The 17,734-nt window shown below is 42.4% G+C and overlaps 1 protein-coding gene and 1 long non-coding RNA gene across 2 annotated transcripts in view; one reads left to right on the top strand and one right to left on the bottom strand.

Moving 5' to 3' along the window:
* The window catches only part of ARID2 (AT-rich interaction domain 2), a 103,310-nt gene extending 90,814 nt beyond the window's left edge, over positions 1–12,496 (bottom strand). Inside the window, exons 1-4 of the mRNA XM_032187423.1 lie at positions 12,441–12,496; positions 11,528–11,640; positions 11,274–11,367; positions 10,010–10,107 (exon numbers count right to left, since the gene is read on the bottom strand). Coding sequence (XP_032043314.1) covers positions 10,010–10,107; positions 11,274–11,367; positions 11,528–11,619 — 284 coding nt within the window. The 5' untranslated portion in view covers positions 11,620–11,640; positions 12,441–12,496. The remainder of the gene's footprint in view (positions 1–10,009; positions 10,108–11,273; positions 11,368–11,527; positions 11,641–12,440) is intronic.
* Positions 12,497–14,469: 1,973 nt separating this feature from the next.
* LOC116501971 lies at positions 14,470–15,323 on the top strand. The gene is made up of 3 exons (XR_004254531.1): positions 14,470–14,618; positions 15,032–15,095; positions 15,185–15,323. It is a non-coding gene; the product is annotated as an uncharacterized LOC116501971 (long non-coding RNA).
* Positions 15,324–17,734: the final 2,411 nt, after the last annotated feature.

Genomic DNA, 17,734 nt, shown 5'->3' with positions numbered 1-17,734 from the left:
TCTCCATATCTAATTAAACACAATAATAATGTACTACAGTGGTCAGCCTTTGCACATAGCCCTGTTCAGAAATAAAACTTTTACTAAAATAAAAATTGTATTTCTATACCTGACGATTACAAAAATGACCTTGGAAGAACAAACAAAATGCACACCAATGCTGCAATGCCTGACTGGGTCTGCAGAGTACCTGAAAGCACATTTTTGAGATGTGTGAAATACCTTTCAGATATTGGTCTAGATCCTGTGAATTCTGCATGTCCACAGCTGCAGATTTTTTTTTTTCCCCAAGTACCATGGAATCTATTATCGTTTTGCTGTAAAATTCAGTATTTTATGGTTGCTAGGCACCTGACATTTAGTGCTTTGTCCTCTTGCCCTTTTACCTGCATACACCTTTTCTTCCCTTCAGTTTTCTTTCCAATTAGCAACTCATTTGATTACAGTAAATATTCCGTGTGCAGACAGTGGGTACAGACACCAAGGGGTCAAGCACCAGAAGATGAATTCCAGCTTCCAGTCAAAGATTGAGAACATGATGATTAACAGAGAAGGAGAGACTAGCAGCCAGGGTAAACAGCATCACAGGTGATTCCCCCTCAGACCACAAGCAAAGCAAAACAATTTCTGAATTGGCCCATGTGGGTAATACTGTGGAAGCTGAGACAGTGGGGAAAGGTTGCCCAGAAAGCACAGCCAAAAACTCCTCAGAAATAAATACTATTGAGTAAAATCAATTAACATCTAAGCAATGAGTCCGAACTGTATGTATGTATATGAAAAAAATAAATAAATCTCCCAGTGATACAACAGATTAATATTGACGTGGGATTTATTAGCATTTACTACAGAGAGTGTAAGGCTCTATTATAAAGAATATACTCAAGAGACAAAAGATATGGTTGCATATTCATACTTAAATGAGGTCATTCCTGATCTTTTCAGGTATTTACTGTGCAACTGTAGCATTACATGAACAATGACTGTTCGTTTCAAATGTAAATTTTCCCAGGTTTCCATTGATGGTATCAGGAAGAGAAAAGTATTTATAAAACAGTTCTGCAGCCTCCAGTGTTTCAAAGCTCTACTATCTTACCCAAAATTATAGAGGATATATGTGAACTCTGTAGCCTGGAACTGTTTACCTGGCTGGGTTATATGGCATTTAATCAGGGTCACCAACACCCAGAGACTCTTGAGGAAAATAATTGTGTAAGGGAAGCAATGCTTCTAAGTTTACTTCCACAAATTTTCTTTTAATACAAACATGCTTAAGAAAAAAAAATAAATATATAAAAAAAAATATATATATATATTTTATTTTTATATATATATCTCACACAGTTGTACTACACCTATCCTACATTGTACTTATTGTTAGAATGCTAAGACCATGCCAAATTTACCCCCCAATTAAATTATTATCGTTTTACTAAATTAAGTCCCTGGGATGTATCCTTGAGGAACAGCTACCCCGACACATTATGTCCCAGTAACACACAATATTGTAACACTACCACAAAACACTTCTCAGAAGAACTTTAACAGAGCTACTTAAAGCTAGTCATATGATTTAGTGATTTACAGAGCTGAGAATCTCTACACATGGATTATCATGGAAGCACAGCAACCTTTGGACCAGGAGGCAGAGGCCAACTGGCAGACGTCACGGTACGTAACAGTCGAGACACACAGGTAGCCATAAGTTCGACCCAGGAAACTTCAGCGAGCAAACACATGAAAACTCTTAACAAACACTGGGAAAGGAAAGGTCTCTCTGAATCACGATGACCGTGTTACTACACAGGATTTTTCTGCAGTTGAGGAAGCTATGAACTGACAAGTAACCCTGTAAATTATTCTGAAGGAATACTAATCTGTGCCGTTGCTCCTCCCACAGCAATAAAATAGGAAAATAATACGAACACAGTTCACTGTTGCAGAGAAACATGCTCTACTGCATCATTCAGCAGAACTCCACTCTGTTATGATAGTAAGCAATCCCTCTTGCAGCATAGCTGGCTTGCTACAATTTATCTAGAGTTAAAAGAAATGTATGCACACTCTGTTTAAAGATAGAAAACAAAAAGTAGAGAACTTGGTGTCACTGCCTTCTTGCCGAAAACCTAATTCAGGTCTGCTTAGACTTGAACTCATTGCTCCAAGGAGACGGTATTTTAGATCTGATACCTAGCTCACTAATCTAGTACCTCAGGCAAAGCCTAAGCTCACTATTCTGGGTACCATCTTGCTGTTTTATTATCCTTCCTTAAGATAAGCTTCTTTCTTTCAACCGTTCCAATATTTCTCTGCTTAGGTATCCCAAGTTTATCTATTCCCTAAGGAATAAAGATTGTTCTTCCTCTCATCTATGCTATATTTTCTGCTTCTTAGTACTGCAGAGGGCAAACAAGCTTATGAATAGTTTTATTTTCCTCATATATTCCTAATTTATATTCATTTTCAAATATTTAAGATATGACATAGAAGCATGAAGAGACACAATCCCTGCATTAAAGAGCTTACAGTCTCACACTTCTCTGAGAGATAGGTAAACAAACATCAATATACTCACTTTATAAATATGAATAAAAAGATGGCAAATGATTTAACTAAGGCCACAGAATAAATATGTATCGGACTGATAAGCAGAAACACGATCGAGTGATGGGATCTCTGGCCTATACCCAATTCCCTTTACCAACTATGTATCTTGCAACAGCGTGGACCAGCACTAGAGTTACTCCAAGTAGTCCCAGTTAAGCTGAAAGGCACCACTTTGACACTCTAAACAAGCATTTTAAAACAAACCACAAAAATCCCTTCTCATAATCTGTTGCATACTCAGTTTTCACTTTTCCAGTTCACAGAGCACAACCCCAGCCTGCTTTATTTTTCCAGCAGCGCCTCCTCAGCTGGCGATTAGAGAAGAATTCTAAAAGATGGCAACTATCAGTAGCCCCCTTTTATGGCCTGCTTGAGTAAGGCTCAGGAAGAAGAAATCTGGCTAGCAGAACTGGCATCTGGCATTAAACAACAACAACTACAAGGTATTACTATGTTTGGATCTCATTCTCATCTGACACGTGCTCTTAAAGCAGTGGCCTGAACCTGTGTGTTCCTCCAGCACAGAACAAGCCATACCTCTCTACTTCGCTACTGGGGAAAGCAGGGAAGGGGCTAGGATGGGAAAGACAAAGAAAGCCTTATCTATCAAGGTTTAACTGCAAATAAAGAAGTTAATTAAAGCTTATTAGCAGTAAAGGAAATAAGTACTCTGAAACTGCTTTTCTTAACCCAGGTTTACTCCCCTTTACCAAGGAAAGAAGCGCTATCCTTCCATCCTTGAGCATCTTGATCTCGCTGCAATATGCTTACCGTTTATTCAAACCTAAGACATTACCACAGCTATTAATAATTTAAAAGCATAAATTAATTTTTATATTGTTTCAACTGAAGATCAGAAAATGGTTTTAACATGTAAACCTTCCACCGGCTATTAGACAATTCAGTAGGTCTCGAAGTCACCAAGAGTTATTACGGTGTTTCCAGAAACTTGCTTTTTGTAGGTTATTAGTTCTGACATCTGCCTAGATAAGCTTTCAAGTTAAGCAATCAGAATTCTGCATTAAAACTGAAGAACAACACTCCCCCCTCTCCCAATAAACCAATATATTTCACCTCAGCAGCAGTGATGTAGGTCGTCATTTCTAACAACGAGCTTGCAGGAAAATACTCAGGAAGAGCAAGTACGTTAACATTCATCTCACTAATTTTTCACTCCATTTTTTCCTGCCGTGGAGTTCACCCTCTGCAGGAAGAGCCCACAAACTTTGATAGAGGTCAAACTCATCTGCATAGTGACTAGTATCACCACATCACTCTAAGGAAGAGGGATTTTAAGGTAACTTTGTTTCCTTTCACCCGCTGCTTGCCCTCTTGAGAAGAGGCCTGTTGCAGGTTTTGTGTTATAAAAATTCTTCTCTCCTTTGGGCGGATTCGCAGCAACTCTGACAAAATATCCATCCGCATAAATAACTCCTATGGAGAGACCTTCTGAGATTTTAACAACCAACATATCTAATTCCCCTAAATAAAGCTTTAGAGCATGAACAGTAACTACTCCTGACAGTAAATATGTTGATTGCATTATTACAGTACAACTAAAACAAAATTCCCCCTCCAACTATGTGAAATATTCGCTTAAAACTTAAAGGCAAGGCCTCCGATGCCTGACTGAAACATGCACTACAATTCTTATCTGTGGGGGAGGGGGGGGAATAATTTAACGAACAAATCACAAAAATGCCATCCACGTATTTGTTTTCTGTCCTGCCAACGGCTGCAGGATTTGTGACAAAATTAAGCGCGACAGATTTTTCAGGTGAAGTCTGCAGTGCTGCAATGAAAGTCTGTAGCTGTGCAAGATGAAAGCCTTCACTGTAGTGTTTTTCAAGGATGGACAGAACCTGTGGGGTCATGGGGTCCACTTCTCTGCCAGTCCTGGCTCGTTACCTCCAACACAGGTATTAGCGCCCTGACCAGGCTGGTTCTGAATGACGCATGGTGTGGGTTTCCCCCCAGCTCTGCTTGTCATACCAGTCAGAAGCTGGATGGGTATATCTGAGGGGTTTGTGCTGCTATCTGCTCTCAATTTTCTCCCTCAGTTTCATCTCAGCTTACACATTAACGTAGCTCCTTATCTTAGTTAAAATTATCTCCCTTTTAGGTATTTAGGCCTTTCAAAAATCTTTGTAAAATACCATGTCCCCTTTTCACCCAAAATGTTCAGTTAGCCATGCAAAACGTATTTATTTCTCAATTATTATTATTATTTTTTTTAATGAACTAGTCCTTCCAGCCTCCTAAATATTTTCTTGCTCTTCTCTAAGCTTCTGCCAAGTTGCCACACCTGTTGCAAAGGTACTGGAAGTAAACCAGTCCTTAAAATACAGTCACACAATCTCATACAAAACACAATCTCCCACTTTTTCAGTGCCTCAGCAGATGCACCCTAAACTCTTTTTTTTTTTTTTTCTTGTTTGTGATGTTTTTTGTTTGTTTGTTTTGATTTTGTTTCCTTTTACAAAGACTATGTATCATATTGCAAACTGGGGCCTGTTCTTCCTGTCAGAAGCATGCACAACCCCTTTTCATATGAAAGGGAGCTGGGTGCACACAACTGACAGGATTATCAGGCCCATGGTATCACTCCTATCCCTTTTTCAGCAGTACTGCTTTCCAGGTTATTCCCACGCAGTGAATACCTGTTTTGGATTACTGTCCCTCAAATGTATTAGCTTGCGTTTGGCTAACTAAATCTCATTTGTATTTTCCAACAATGTGTCTAATTTCTGTAGATAAATGTTTATTTTTTCTGCCCTGACTTTTGTTGTACTCTTCCCACTTTATCATCTGCTAATGTCACTAGTGTACTATTCACTTTCACATCGAGTTCATTGATACAGACACTAAATATGCCTAAAATGGCTAAACTTGTATCACTGCATGCATATGCGAGCACTCATGTTACTCTTTTAGCACCTAAAACTGCTGTGACTCACCAAACATATTCTCCATACTTTGTTCTATTTTTGTTTATGGTCGTTCACTCCATTTTTCACTCAGATGAGACTCCACATACATAAATAATTTGTTAATGAGAGATTTAGAGGTGTATTTGTATTAGTAAAACATGTAAAATACTATTACAGCTACAACTTTCCCTTCATCCACTAGGGCCTCAAACCAGTCCTGTACTCCACCATACTCACTGATCTATGTGCAGATGTTGTTGCAGTATCAGATCCTAATTTTAAACACTGAGCAAATATAATGAAAAAAAAAAAAAAAAAAAAAAAAAAAAAAAAGCCTGTTTTTAAAGTAATTTTGCTTGGAAAATTCCAGACTTTTTATTGCTGCTTTCCTAATATTTCTGCCATTATTTTACGAGCACCAGCAATTAGAATCCCATAAATTTATCTAGTTTTTCAGGTCATACTTTTTGTTTTTGCCTTTTTTTATTTTTAAGAAAAAAAAATCAGTATTATTACTCAGTTTCTTAGTGCCATCTTGAACATCAGATTACTTAAATATCTTTGTAACTTTCGAATGCCCCCTCTATTTGTTGTCAATAACAATTTCACACAGTCCTGATTTTTAACTGCTCACACTGTTTTATCCTACCATGTATGCAATTTCAGGAAGTTCAGCATAATGGCTTGTCTTTACAGTAACTTTATGCCCCTTTCCATTTATAAACTGACCTATTTTCTCTCCGCTTGACTTCCCCTTACCTCCCCAATATTTACAACAGCAAATTCTTATTCACCTTTAACTAGTATTAACTCATTTCTGCCACCTTGACCAAATGCTTTGCAGAACTGAGACCCAAACTTATTTTACCTGGCACTTAGCCCTTTCCCATAATTTCTCTTACAGCAGACAAATACTTTTTAAAAGCAAACTGTTTTTTAATTCAGCTATTCATACTTCATTTGCACAAGGTCTCGCTTCCAAAGAATAGATGAAGACCCACAACAGAAATAAATGTATCGCTTACGCTCACATGAAAAGCAGCAGAACCTTATACTAAGACGCGAGGTCACATCAGCCCAATTCTTTGTAGGACTGTAACCTAATCAACCATTAACATAAAAAAAACAAGTTGTATTTCATGTTAACTTTATTTTCACCTACTGCATGTTTACCAACTAACAAAAATGTAAAAGTCTGCCCGCATTACCAATATTTACATTTATTATTCCGTATTAAAATATTTTCATTAACATTATAAAATAATCTTTAGAGATGCATTTAGAAAATGCTTTACTAATTCACCTCAATTGAGATGAAACATCTAATTTGCACTACATCCAAGGGAATTACACTCTGTGATGCTGTAGAGCCTTACAGAACTACATTAACAAGTACAGTCTATCAATGGTTATCGGCACTGTGGCTTTTGACTGCTCACTAAGAACCACAGTGCATAAATTACTTCACCTGTCAGACAGCTCAAAGCAATGCAGGCACAAAGTTTGAATGGTTCAGACTTTCCCCATTACAAATAACTTTTTCCAGTGAGAGCGAAGAGGGAGCACTGCAAGGGAAAAGGGGTGGATGGGATGGTCTATCATAACCTACCAGAATTACATCAGAAGTTTAAACAATTCACATCTTTAACGGGCTATCATTCCCAAAGACATCCAACAAAAATCCACAAGTCAAAATGAAGGAGTTATTTAAACAAAACAGAAGACACACCTCACAACTGCCTATAAAAAAAGTTAATCTGATGATTGTTTTGCAAAACGTTCACTATAATTAAGGCAACAGGACTACTAACACCACACAAAATAAATTCAACTTTCTAAATTATTTAAACAGTAATTTTAAGTCAAAATGACAGCATTATTAGAGATAACACAGCAAAACGAGCAAGGGGTTCCTGTAGCTTGAGATCTTATCTCAGCCAACATGGTATGCCAGATGTTTCATAGAAAGAAGCAACTTTCATCACAGACCATCACAGATCCAAATCCGCAAATGTATTCATGTAGGTGCACACCACCAAATCCCTCTGAATTCATGAGGATCCTATCTGCCAGGCAGATCACTGCGTCACTTTATAGGGCACAACATACAATTTGATAAAAATGTATATTAAAGTTAACAGGCCTCAATTTGTTTGGCTTTGTTTGCGAAGTCATTACAATAGTGGGGCCAAGACTCCAGTCATACTTGAGACTAAAAAGGAACATTTTTTTTCCATGGGGAATTGCTGAGCAGCTCATGAAAACCTAGCCCTATAAGAAACCTCAGGTTATGTTCTTCACCACTGATAACATAAAACAGTTTTTACAAATTTAGCATGAGAGTACTTTTCTTTCCATATAACCAAATTCCCCCCAAACCCTTCAATGTTAAAGCTAAATGATCATGAATCTAGAGATGTATGTGTATATACAGTCATATTACTGCACATGTAGGGTGGTGAACTCAGCTGGAAAACACTTCACTTCAAACTTAGATTATGTTAGAAGCAACAGCGAGTAAAGCAGTAATTCAAAAAACAAAAACAAACCACCCCCCAAACAACCACCTTGACAGTTTATTTCAGAATGGCCTACGTAAATGATAGAGATTATGATAAATCAAACATTTTAAAAGATTCTTCATCTTAACTGTTTATCAACTTTTCTTTCCCTAAATTGCAAATAAATAACAAAAAAAAACACTTTCAATTATTTGTATCTAATCATTCAGACACATTTTCAGCAACTGTATATAAAATAATGTCAGTATCAGCATGGTAAAAATAAAAATAACATTTTTGGATGTTTGATTCTAAATTATAAAGTAGTATCTTGTTAAAAATTAATAGCCATTAGAAGGCTAAATTAACATTAATTACCTTAACTGTCATGGCATATAAATGCTTCCAAAATACATATGAAAACACAAATGACATACCGCCTTACGTCACAGTGCAATAAGTTAGGCTTTCAAGCCCTTCTAAAATACAGAAATTAAAAAAAAAAAAAAATCATTTTGCAAAATAAATGTGAAATCTAATCAGGTAATAGACTACATGGTCCACCAGAAGAAGTCAAAAAGCAAAAACTATTTTCTGTGATCCAACAAATGTTTAGCAACACGACCAGAATACTATGTATTAGAGAGAGAAAATAAACAGCAAAGGACATCCTGAAGTGAGCTTCTCACTTCATTCCTAGGCCTACTAGCAATCATAAACTTTGCTAAAGCTATTAACTATGGCAATTTCTTTCCTTAGTCTGGATCTTAAAGCAATCATATGTCATCACCAAAAAAAGAAAAATTCAGTAACTACAGATATCTGACTAAGGTTTTCCAGACATCATTGTAACTCAATAACTGCTCTACTGTGCTCTGAACTCTACAGCTTCAAGCTGGAAGTCAATCTAGGACAACCAATAGAAAGTGCACCTGTACAATTACTGCATTTCCTAATTCAGAAGGCCAAACTAGAGACAGATAAAGCTTCTGTGTACTCAGATCACCAAAACAGAAGTCCAAAAGCCCATACATCTTTTGTACACATTGCACATCTATCTTAGCATTAACTGCAATGAAAAAATATCATCTATACAGTTCAGAAACATAACATTACATTCCTTAACCCATGTGCATTAAACTTGATTCTAAATTAAATATAATCATCACTATATAGCATCTAGAAACACTATGCATGCAATAGCTGTAAAATCTTTCACATAAAAAAAACACTAAGTTAATCAAAATTAATTTCTTTTTAAAAATCATTTAATAACAGAACAGCACCACATACAGTAATTTAAAATATTCAGTGTAAACCTCCATGCAACATTAAAAAAAAAAAATCTGCATCTTAAAAAATAATCTGCATGACTTCAAGGAATATAAACTTATTTTTAAAAACTGCAAAAATCTACTATTTTTCAAGTAACAGGAAAAAAAATATTTATCTTTGTACTCTAAAATAAAACATAATGTATGCTGCTGGTAATTGATAACAGTATAAATTAGACTGCTTTGGATATCTTCCTACAGATGCATTTTCCTTCAATGTCTGACCCCACTGAACAGTAAACAAGTTTACATATAGGAACACATTTCAGTGCTTCAAAAATTAAACTAAGTTTCTGTAACTACAATACCAGGATCTCTTAGTAACTGTCCTTTAGTACCACCGTTCTAAAATAATCAATTAAAATGGCTCTGACATGGATTGTTTATATACTTAGGATCCCCTGAAAGTTTAAGGCTTGCATCTGTAAAATACAAATAAAATAACTGCAGAACATAATTACCTTTAAGTGATCACTGCAGCAGACAAATAGGGAATTAGAAGTCCTTTCTGGTTTATTTTGTAGCTTTTTTTTTTTTTTTTTTTTAAGAGTAGGGGTATTTTTATTATTGCACACACCGACAACCCAATATAATCCCACACTCAAAAATACTACTGCAACAGCTTGATAGCACTCACCGCAAGTAATACTGTTTTAAAGCGAAGGCAGCGTTAGAACAACTTCTGGGAAAGTTAAACTCCTCTACAATTTCTCCCCACTGATTCTTCTCAGATACCTGTCAAAAACAACACACAGGGGCCGAGATACACAACGTACACACAAACACCTCGTCGACAGCAAACATCGCAAAAAAAAAAAAAAAAAAGAAAAAAAAAAAAACCTACGAGCTGCCACGAAGCAAATAGATAAATATATGGAGAAAATAATAATAATAATAAACAGGAACGTATATGGGATTTGGGACTGCATTTGTTACTGACAGCCGCTAATATTCCCCCTTCGGGAACAATCCCGCTCCTCGCCGACATCTTCCCGGCTGGCTGTGTTTTGCCTTCTTTCGGGGGGCACGGCCGGGAGGGCCCGCAGCGTTTTGGGGTTTGTTTGTTGTTGTTTTTACTGCCTGGACAATAACCAATCGGGAGTCCCTCTGTCGCCCCCTTTTAAATCCTACCGCGGTCCGTTAAAAACCCAAAGAAGTTTAAAATAAAGGCAGGCGAGCCGGGGAGGGGGCGCCCCCTGGGCTGCGGGGTGCGGGGGCGCGGGGGAGCCCTCCCGATGGGTCCCCCCGCGGCAGCTCCCCAGCCACAGAGAGGCCTTTCTTTTGAGGCCTACATTTCTGTCCCTAGCCTTGAAGCCTAAAGATGGCTATTTGATTACACACCGTCTTGGGTGCCCCTTTTGTTATTTTTCCCCGGGAAGGGCTCGGAGGGCAGCGCCTGGCCCCCCCCCGGCCGCGAGGCTCGTTCCCTAGCCCATGCTCCGTGCCGATTATCGATGTTAAACATGCCCGCTAATTTTGAGTTGCACTAAAACTGCGCTCAGACTCTCTCTCCTCTCTCCGTCTCTCCCTCTCAGAGGCGCACACACAAGCTGCGACCACAGGCGACACAAACTGCCCCTCACGGCCCCAAACGCCCCGCTCCCCCCTCGCCTTCCCCCGGCGACGGGGGGCAGGGGGCCGGGGCCCGGCCGGGGGCGGGGGGGGGGGCCGGCCGGGGGCTCCGCCGTACCCCCGGATCCCCCTCCATCGCTCCGCCGACAAGGCCAAGGCACCAACCTGCCTGCCTGCCTGCTTCCTTCTTCCACCCCCCACCTTCTCTAACCGGCTTTAAATAGGACGGTTCCCGGCCACCCCGGCTCCCCCCGCCGCCCCCGGGGGTCAGAGGAGACTTTTGGGAAGAGGTTAGCGGGAGGGAAAGCCAAATTAAAACTTCCACTCACCTTCCCAAATCCGCCTAAAGTGGTGACTCTGGTGTAGAGAGCGTGAAGATCCAGCTCCTTCCCACCCACCACAGGGATCTTCTTAAAAGGAGACCTGCCAAAGGAGATACACACAAAACACCACAACTTGTCAGCTCTGCCCCCTTTTCTCCCCTCGCTGGGGCTGCCGTGTCCTTCAGGGAAGGGGCTGGAAGTTGGATCTGGTCGGTTTAAAAGCCTCCCCCCCTCCCGTTCCATCTCCCCATTTTCCTCACCCTCTGCTGTGGTGAAACTGCCGCAGCTCGTCCAGGAAAGCGAGTCCCTTTCTCCGCTGGTCTGCGTGGTTTTTACCCGTCGAATTTGCCATTTTTGTAATAAAAAAGGTCCTCTTAAAAAAAAAATCCAATTTTAAAAAAAAAACGGCCGACAACAACAACAACAATCCCCGGCTCCTCCTTGTCTTTAAGAGACCCAGGTGCCCGTGCTCGGCCGGGGATCAGCCATGGAGAGGGGCTTGTTTAAAAAAAAGTTTAAAAGGAATAAGGGAGCCCAGAGAGTGTGGTAATTGCGAGTCCTGTCTCCACACAACACACAGGCAAAGAGACAGGGAGGGAGAGGGGCACCTCTCAGTAATTCCTCCTCCCGCTGCTGCTGCCTCTCTCAGCACCACAAACCCAACCGATCCAGCCTGCACATGAGACTCAACATGGTGCTGCTGGATCACACAATGAATTGGGTTACTGTTGTGGTGGGGTGGGGGGGGAGCCGGAGTGAGGTATTGACAGTGTGTGTGTGTTACAGCCGCGGCTCCATGCGATCTCCCTCTCCCTCGCTCGCTCCCTCGCTCGCTCTCTCGCACACACACACTGTACAGCTACGGCGGCGGCGGCGGTGGCGGCGGCAGCAGGATTCACTTCTCTTCTCTCTCAGACAAAAAGATCTGAGGCCGCCGTGCTTCTGCCTGGACGAGAGCGCAACACAGCGGGCCCCGGAGGCCGCTCCCGGTACTGCACGAGGCAGCTCCGAAGGCAAAAGCCAGCGCAGCCCCAGCAAGCAGTTCCTGGCGGGGAACAATAGGCTCCTCTCGCCGCTAAGGGCTCATCTGCAATGTGCCGCAAACTTCACACAAAGCCGGGCGGAAAGAGGCGAGGGAGAGGGAGAAGAGGGGAGGAAAAAAACGGCTACTACCGGTTGTTCCAGGGCTGGGGGCCGGGGAAACGCGCCCTCCGCGCCGGGCTCGCCACGGCGGCCGCTCCCCGCTCGCTGCTCCGGGGGGAGGGCAGCAGAGGTGGGCTCGCAGAGCGGAGCGGGGCCGTGGTTTTTTTTTTTTTTTTTCCTCCTTTTTTTTTTTTTTTTTTTTTTTTAATCGGGCTCACGCCGAGCGCCTCGAGTTCATGAAGGGGGGGGGGGGGGGGGGGGGGGGTGGAGGGGGGGAGAAGACAGAGAAAAACAACAACGGAAGGGGGCACTGGCGGATTTTGACTTTTGAAAAACTTTGTGGAGTCCCCCGGCCCGAGGTGTTCCCAAGGACAGGAAATCTCCCCGGGCAGCGCGGGGTGGGGGCGGGGAGGCGCTGTGCGGCAAGGGCGGCTGGAGCCCCCCGCTCCGGGCCGAGGGGGCTCCAAACTTCCCCAAAGAGGAGCCTTCCCCCGCAGGGCTGCCCCGGGGAGGTTTGCCAGCAGGGGCCTGAACTCTGCCTCACTCCATAAATAAATATATATATATTTTTTTCCCTCTCAGAGGCGCTCTGCCCTGTAAGGAAAGAGCTTTGGGGCTGCTCTACTCAATCTAAGCCACATATATGTTTCTGTGTATCGCTTAAAGTGTAAAATTACGGAAGGAGAAAGGCCTCGGCCCTCACCCTGGGCTGGCGGTAGCCAAAAGCGGCAGCCCGCTCTCCCCTTTGCATATGGCGCGTGCAGTATTTGTAAATATTTTCCTCATCACGTGTATCCAGCGCCTGGGAGCCCAGGGGAGAACCTGCACTGCAGTCACACCTGCGGAGCAGGTGGGAGCAGAAGGGGCCTGCGCAGCCAGCGGTGCCTGCTGTCCAAAATCCGCTCCCCAGGTGAAGCGGTGGGGTGCAGGCGGGCGTTTGTCCTTCCTTACAAGTAAACAGAGCTCCAGGTGAGCGCCTGTCCCAGTTTAAGGGGCGCTGAAGGAGCGTGGGTCCCTCACAACCAGTACACTGAAATTCAAGGCCAGATTGGGCCTTTAGTTTTCTTTAAGCAGAACTCCTCATTAAAGTCAGTAAGGAGCTCTGTTTTGAAATCAATGGCACATTATGGCACCAAGTGAGCACTTAAGGGAGAACTATAATTCCTTTCTATTCCATGTACTAACTAACTTCAGGAAATAAAACATTTTTTTGAGGATTTTTTGTTTTTCTTTTTGACTTGAATGCTGTTTCAGCTTGAATATAAAAAGACAGAAATAGAGCAAGATGGTTGGTAAGATTTGTCCTTGGGTCACACTTACGGAGGGGGGCAGGGGGGGTAGAAAAGAGATCCCTCGGTTTCAAATCAATAAATATTGAAAATTGCCCTCTCTGTGTGGATGGGCTGGTGGTGCGTCAATTGCAATGCAAGGCGTGCAGTGTCTGTCCCCTGTAGCCTTGGGTGCCCCCCCTGCCCCCCAGGCTTGAAGGAGAGCTGCAGCAAGCCCCTGCCTGTGACACTTCGCGTTCCTGCGATTTCAGCAGCAGGCTCCCAAAGCCGGGATAACGCGAACGGGCGAGGCTTAAAACAAACAAGCGATTGAGGGGGCTAAGCCGCTCGCTCGGGCACACGCAGCTAAACCTTCCTTCGCGGGAGAGGGCGGTGGTTTTTAATCTCGCCTCCAAATTCCTCCCGAGCGGGGGGTCTCCCCTCGGCGAGGGGCGGGCGGCGGAGGTGAGTGGGTGGCGGAGCAGAGCGGAGCGGAGCGGGGCGGACAGGCGAGGCGAGGCGAGGTGAGGTGGGTCTCCGTGCTCGGCAATTGCGCACGGTCCCTTACGTAACCGCCAGCTGGGGATTCCCTGGAGGGGGTCACTTTATTCAACCATTACACGGACCCCGGCCGCCGCCGCCCCGCCGCGCCCGGGGCCGCCGCCGGCCGAGGCTGGGGCTGGGGCTGGGGCTGGGGCTGCGGCGGCGGCTCCGGCTGCGGGCAGCGCGGCGGCGGCGGCGGCTCCTCACAAAATGGCGGCGCCCATGGAAGCGGCGGCAGCCCCATTTTGTGCCCGGCAGAGCCTGTCAACAAAACGCCGACTTGGCCGAGGCTGAGGGAACAGAAGGCGGCGGCTTCGCTCGCGTTACGGCGCGGAGGGAGGAGAGCGGAGGATTTTCACCGCCCTCCCGCCGCCGAGAGGAGACTTTTCTACCAAGTGTGCGCGGGGGGGGGGGGGGCGGGCGGGGAGGGAGGAGAGGGGGGACGCCAGCAGCCAGCGAGTCAGCGGCTGCCTCAGCCCGGAGCTGCGGCGCGGGGGAGGGGAGGGGAAGGGAGGGATAGAGAAGGGAAGGGAAGGGAAAAGGAGGCAGGCGGCGGCCTCGGCGCTGCCCGCAGCGGCTCCGGGGCTCAGCTCGCCCCCGTCCGAGGGCTCCGGGGGCTGCGGGAGCACGGCCCGGCCCGGCCCGGCGGGGGCTGCCCGGGCGGGAGGCGCTGTTGGCGGCGCAGCCCGGGCGGAGGGGACCGTGCCCGTGGGATTCTGGCGAACCTGTACTGAATGACAGGACGATCTGGCTCCTCGTGTAGCTAACTAGGTCACTGTCAGCACTTAATTACTGTTTGTTTCATTTTAGTGCGTGCCTTATGCATAAACCGGCTATTAGGCTGATGCTTCAAGTAACACTATCCAGCACCAAGGTACAAAATGTCTGTATTGGGCTCTGATCTTGTGATGCCAGCTCGGTAATAATTGCTGTTTTACATTAACCATGTCTGCCTTTCCGTAGCTTGCTTCTTTAGCCTGTACCTGGAATAGATGGAGATCCCATACGATATGGCTGCAATTTGTATTATACCACCTGTTTGGCTGTTTTTGTGATGATGGGGGCTCCCCTCTCCTTTGAGGTAGAGGAAGGGTTTATGAATTATGGCTCTTTTTTTTTTTTTTTTTTTTTTTTTTTTTTCCCTTATTTACCTGATTTAATACTGCATGTGTTTTAATTATACCTAAATAAAAGCATTAACCTATTTTATTGTTGAAATGATAACTATTAATGTGCTAATATTACATTAGTATTTTAAAATTAGAAATATAGCTTGTTGCATATTAAAGGCTCAAGGATGAAATGTAGGTTAAAAGAATTTTAAAAAATCCTGCTGCTTTTTTTTTTAAATCAATTTATTGATCTCTGTATAGTACCTGTCAATGCATTTTGAATTCATTTAATTGTAAAATAAAATCTGTATTATTATAAACTGTTTATGAAAGTTAATATATACAATGGATTTTGGTGTGTAAATATTACGTGTGGAATCAGCGTAGTTGCAGACAGTACAGATCCAGTAATTGAATTGTCACTGTTCAGCAGTGGTGGTGTCTTTTTTTGGGGGGAGGTGGGGGGAGGAAATGTCTTTTTTTTTTTTTTTTTTTTAAGTACAACTGTGTCAACAATTGTTGTATTCTAGTATCTGTATCCCTTGTTGTATTTTCAAGCTTTTTTTTTTTTTTTTTTTTTTTTTTTTCTTTCCCTGAATCTTTAATATTAAATTCTGTGCCTATTACCTGTCTGCCCAACTGTTACTATCCAGAGCAGGCCACAATTGTTCTTGTCAGTTGCCCGCTAACTGCATTTGCTTTCTGGTGGGTGAAATATTCTTGCTCATTTCCATTTTCATTTCTGTTGTGCTGCTGTTGAATTGTGGCAACATTACATTTTGATTAGAGTAACTAGTATCACTAGCTGAATGCTACTTACATTAAATAGTAAACTGTAAATCCTTAGAAACAGAAGTTAGTGTATTTTGTTTGTGTGCGTGCACTGGTGCATGTGTGTATATATATATATGTTTATTTTGGAAAATGCATCCTATTAAATGGACGAGAGGAGAGAGTAAATCCCCTCAAGACTGCAGACAGTCATGTATAATGAAGGTGCAGTCTGAAAATAAACACAAGAATTACTGGATGAACACCGGGTAGAGGAGAAAGGGTCAGAAAACCAGTGGTAAATTTTAGTGACATTCATCTCAACAAATGTAAAAGGGCTGAATTTAACCATGTATGTTAGATGTCACTGTTTGCTCAGCTTGCTGTGACAAATGCATCTTTTAACAAGGGGCATTTACTCAGACAGGTATTAGTCCCACCTCTTCTTACCAAATAATATTCTAAAATTATTTATTTCATTTGGGTATGCAAGCCGGTATAAAGATGCTCCTACTTTGTATAGATCATAAGTGGCTAGTACAGTAATGGTACTGTATTAAGTCATAAATTAAAGATCTTTAATACATGAAATTAATGCTAAATATTACAGCAAAGACAGGAAAGTGAATGTACAATATTACAGGATACTTCTGCACACTTGTACAAAATTTCCACTGCAGTTAGTGGAATTTAGCTACTCTTGCAGGTTTGTTTTAGATAATTTTAAAAAAATAATAATAAATAATGATTTTACATTGAAAAAAACAACTTTTTAAGTTCATTCTTTGAATGATACTTCCCTCATAAGTCTATGATTGTGTTATATGCCTTCCTCATCTTATTTTTCAGTTACTACTACTCAGGAAATAAAACAGCTGGAAAAATGGACTTCATAAATACTGTTGTAAATAATCAAGTAAATTGATTCAATACTTCCTTAAATATTATATGTACCTATTGTAATTTCCCAGTATCTACTGTACTTCACAAAGGTCCTGCTGTTGGAGTCAGTGAATTTTATGCTGATCTAAGGCCCAAATTAAAAACACTTCATAGTTGAGAGTTCTTCAGTTGTGCAATGTAGTATGAAACATGAAGCAGGAAAACCCTAAATGCAACTGAAGGAGAAGTAAAAATAAATACGTGAACGCACTCCCACTTGCTTTCAAAACTGCAGTGCTTTTGAAATCATAATTCTTTTGTAGGCCCTGACTTATGTGTTCTGAACACTTGGGCTTGGCAATACTTCAACAGTAAGTGTAGAAAGTTTAGCTAATTCATACCCTTTTCTTACACTTATCAGGCCAAAAATATGTGCTGCATTTCTCAAGTTATCATACCTATAATGCAGATTAGGGCCTGAGTGGTGGAAAATATTCGGAGGTTCTGAGAAACATTGGTCTGCAATGCAGAAGTCACGAATGTCCTGACAGGCAAATTTTTGCATGCTTTTTAAAAACAACAACAAAAAAGGTATTTGCACTTAGTAAATGACCTATTTCCAGCGTTACCTTGTGATTACCTGTATGTTTGTGTGATCTGGTGGATGGCACACTTCCCCTGCCACCATAGCTGTACTTGTTTCCTGAAATAGCACTAGTGTGATTCATGTTTCTGGTTGCATGTGTGA

The sequence above is a fragment of the Aythya fuligula genome, chromosome 1, assembly GCF_009819795.1.
Source record: "Aythya fuligula isolate bAytFul2 chromosome 1, bAytFul2.pri, whole genome shotgun sequence".
NCBI lineage: Eukaryota > Metazoa > Chordata > Aves > Anseriformes > Anatidae > Aythya > Aythya fuligula.
This window is presented reverse-complemented; position numbering and strand designations above follow the sequence as displayed.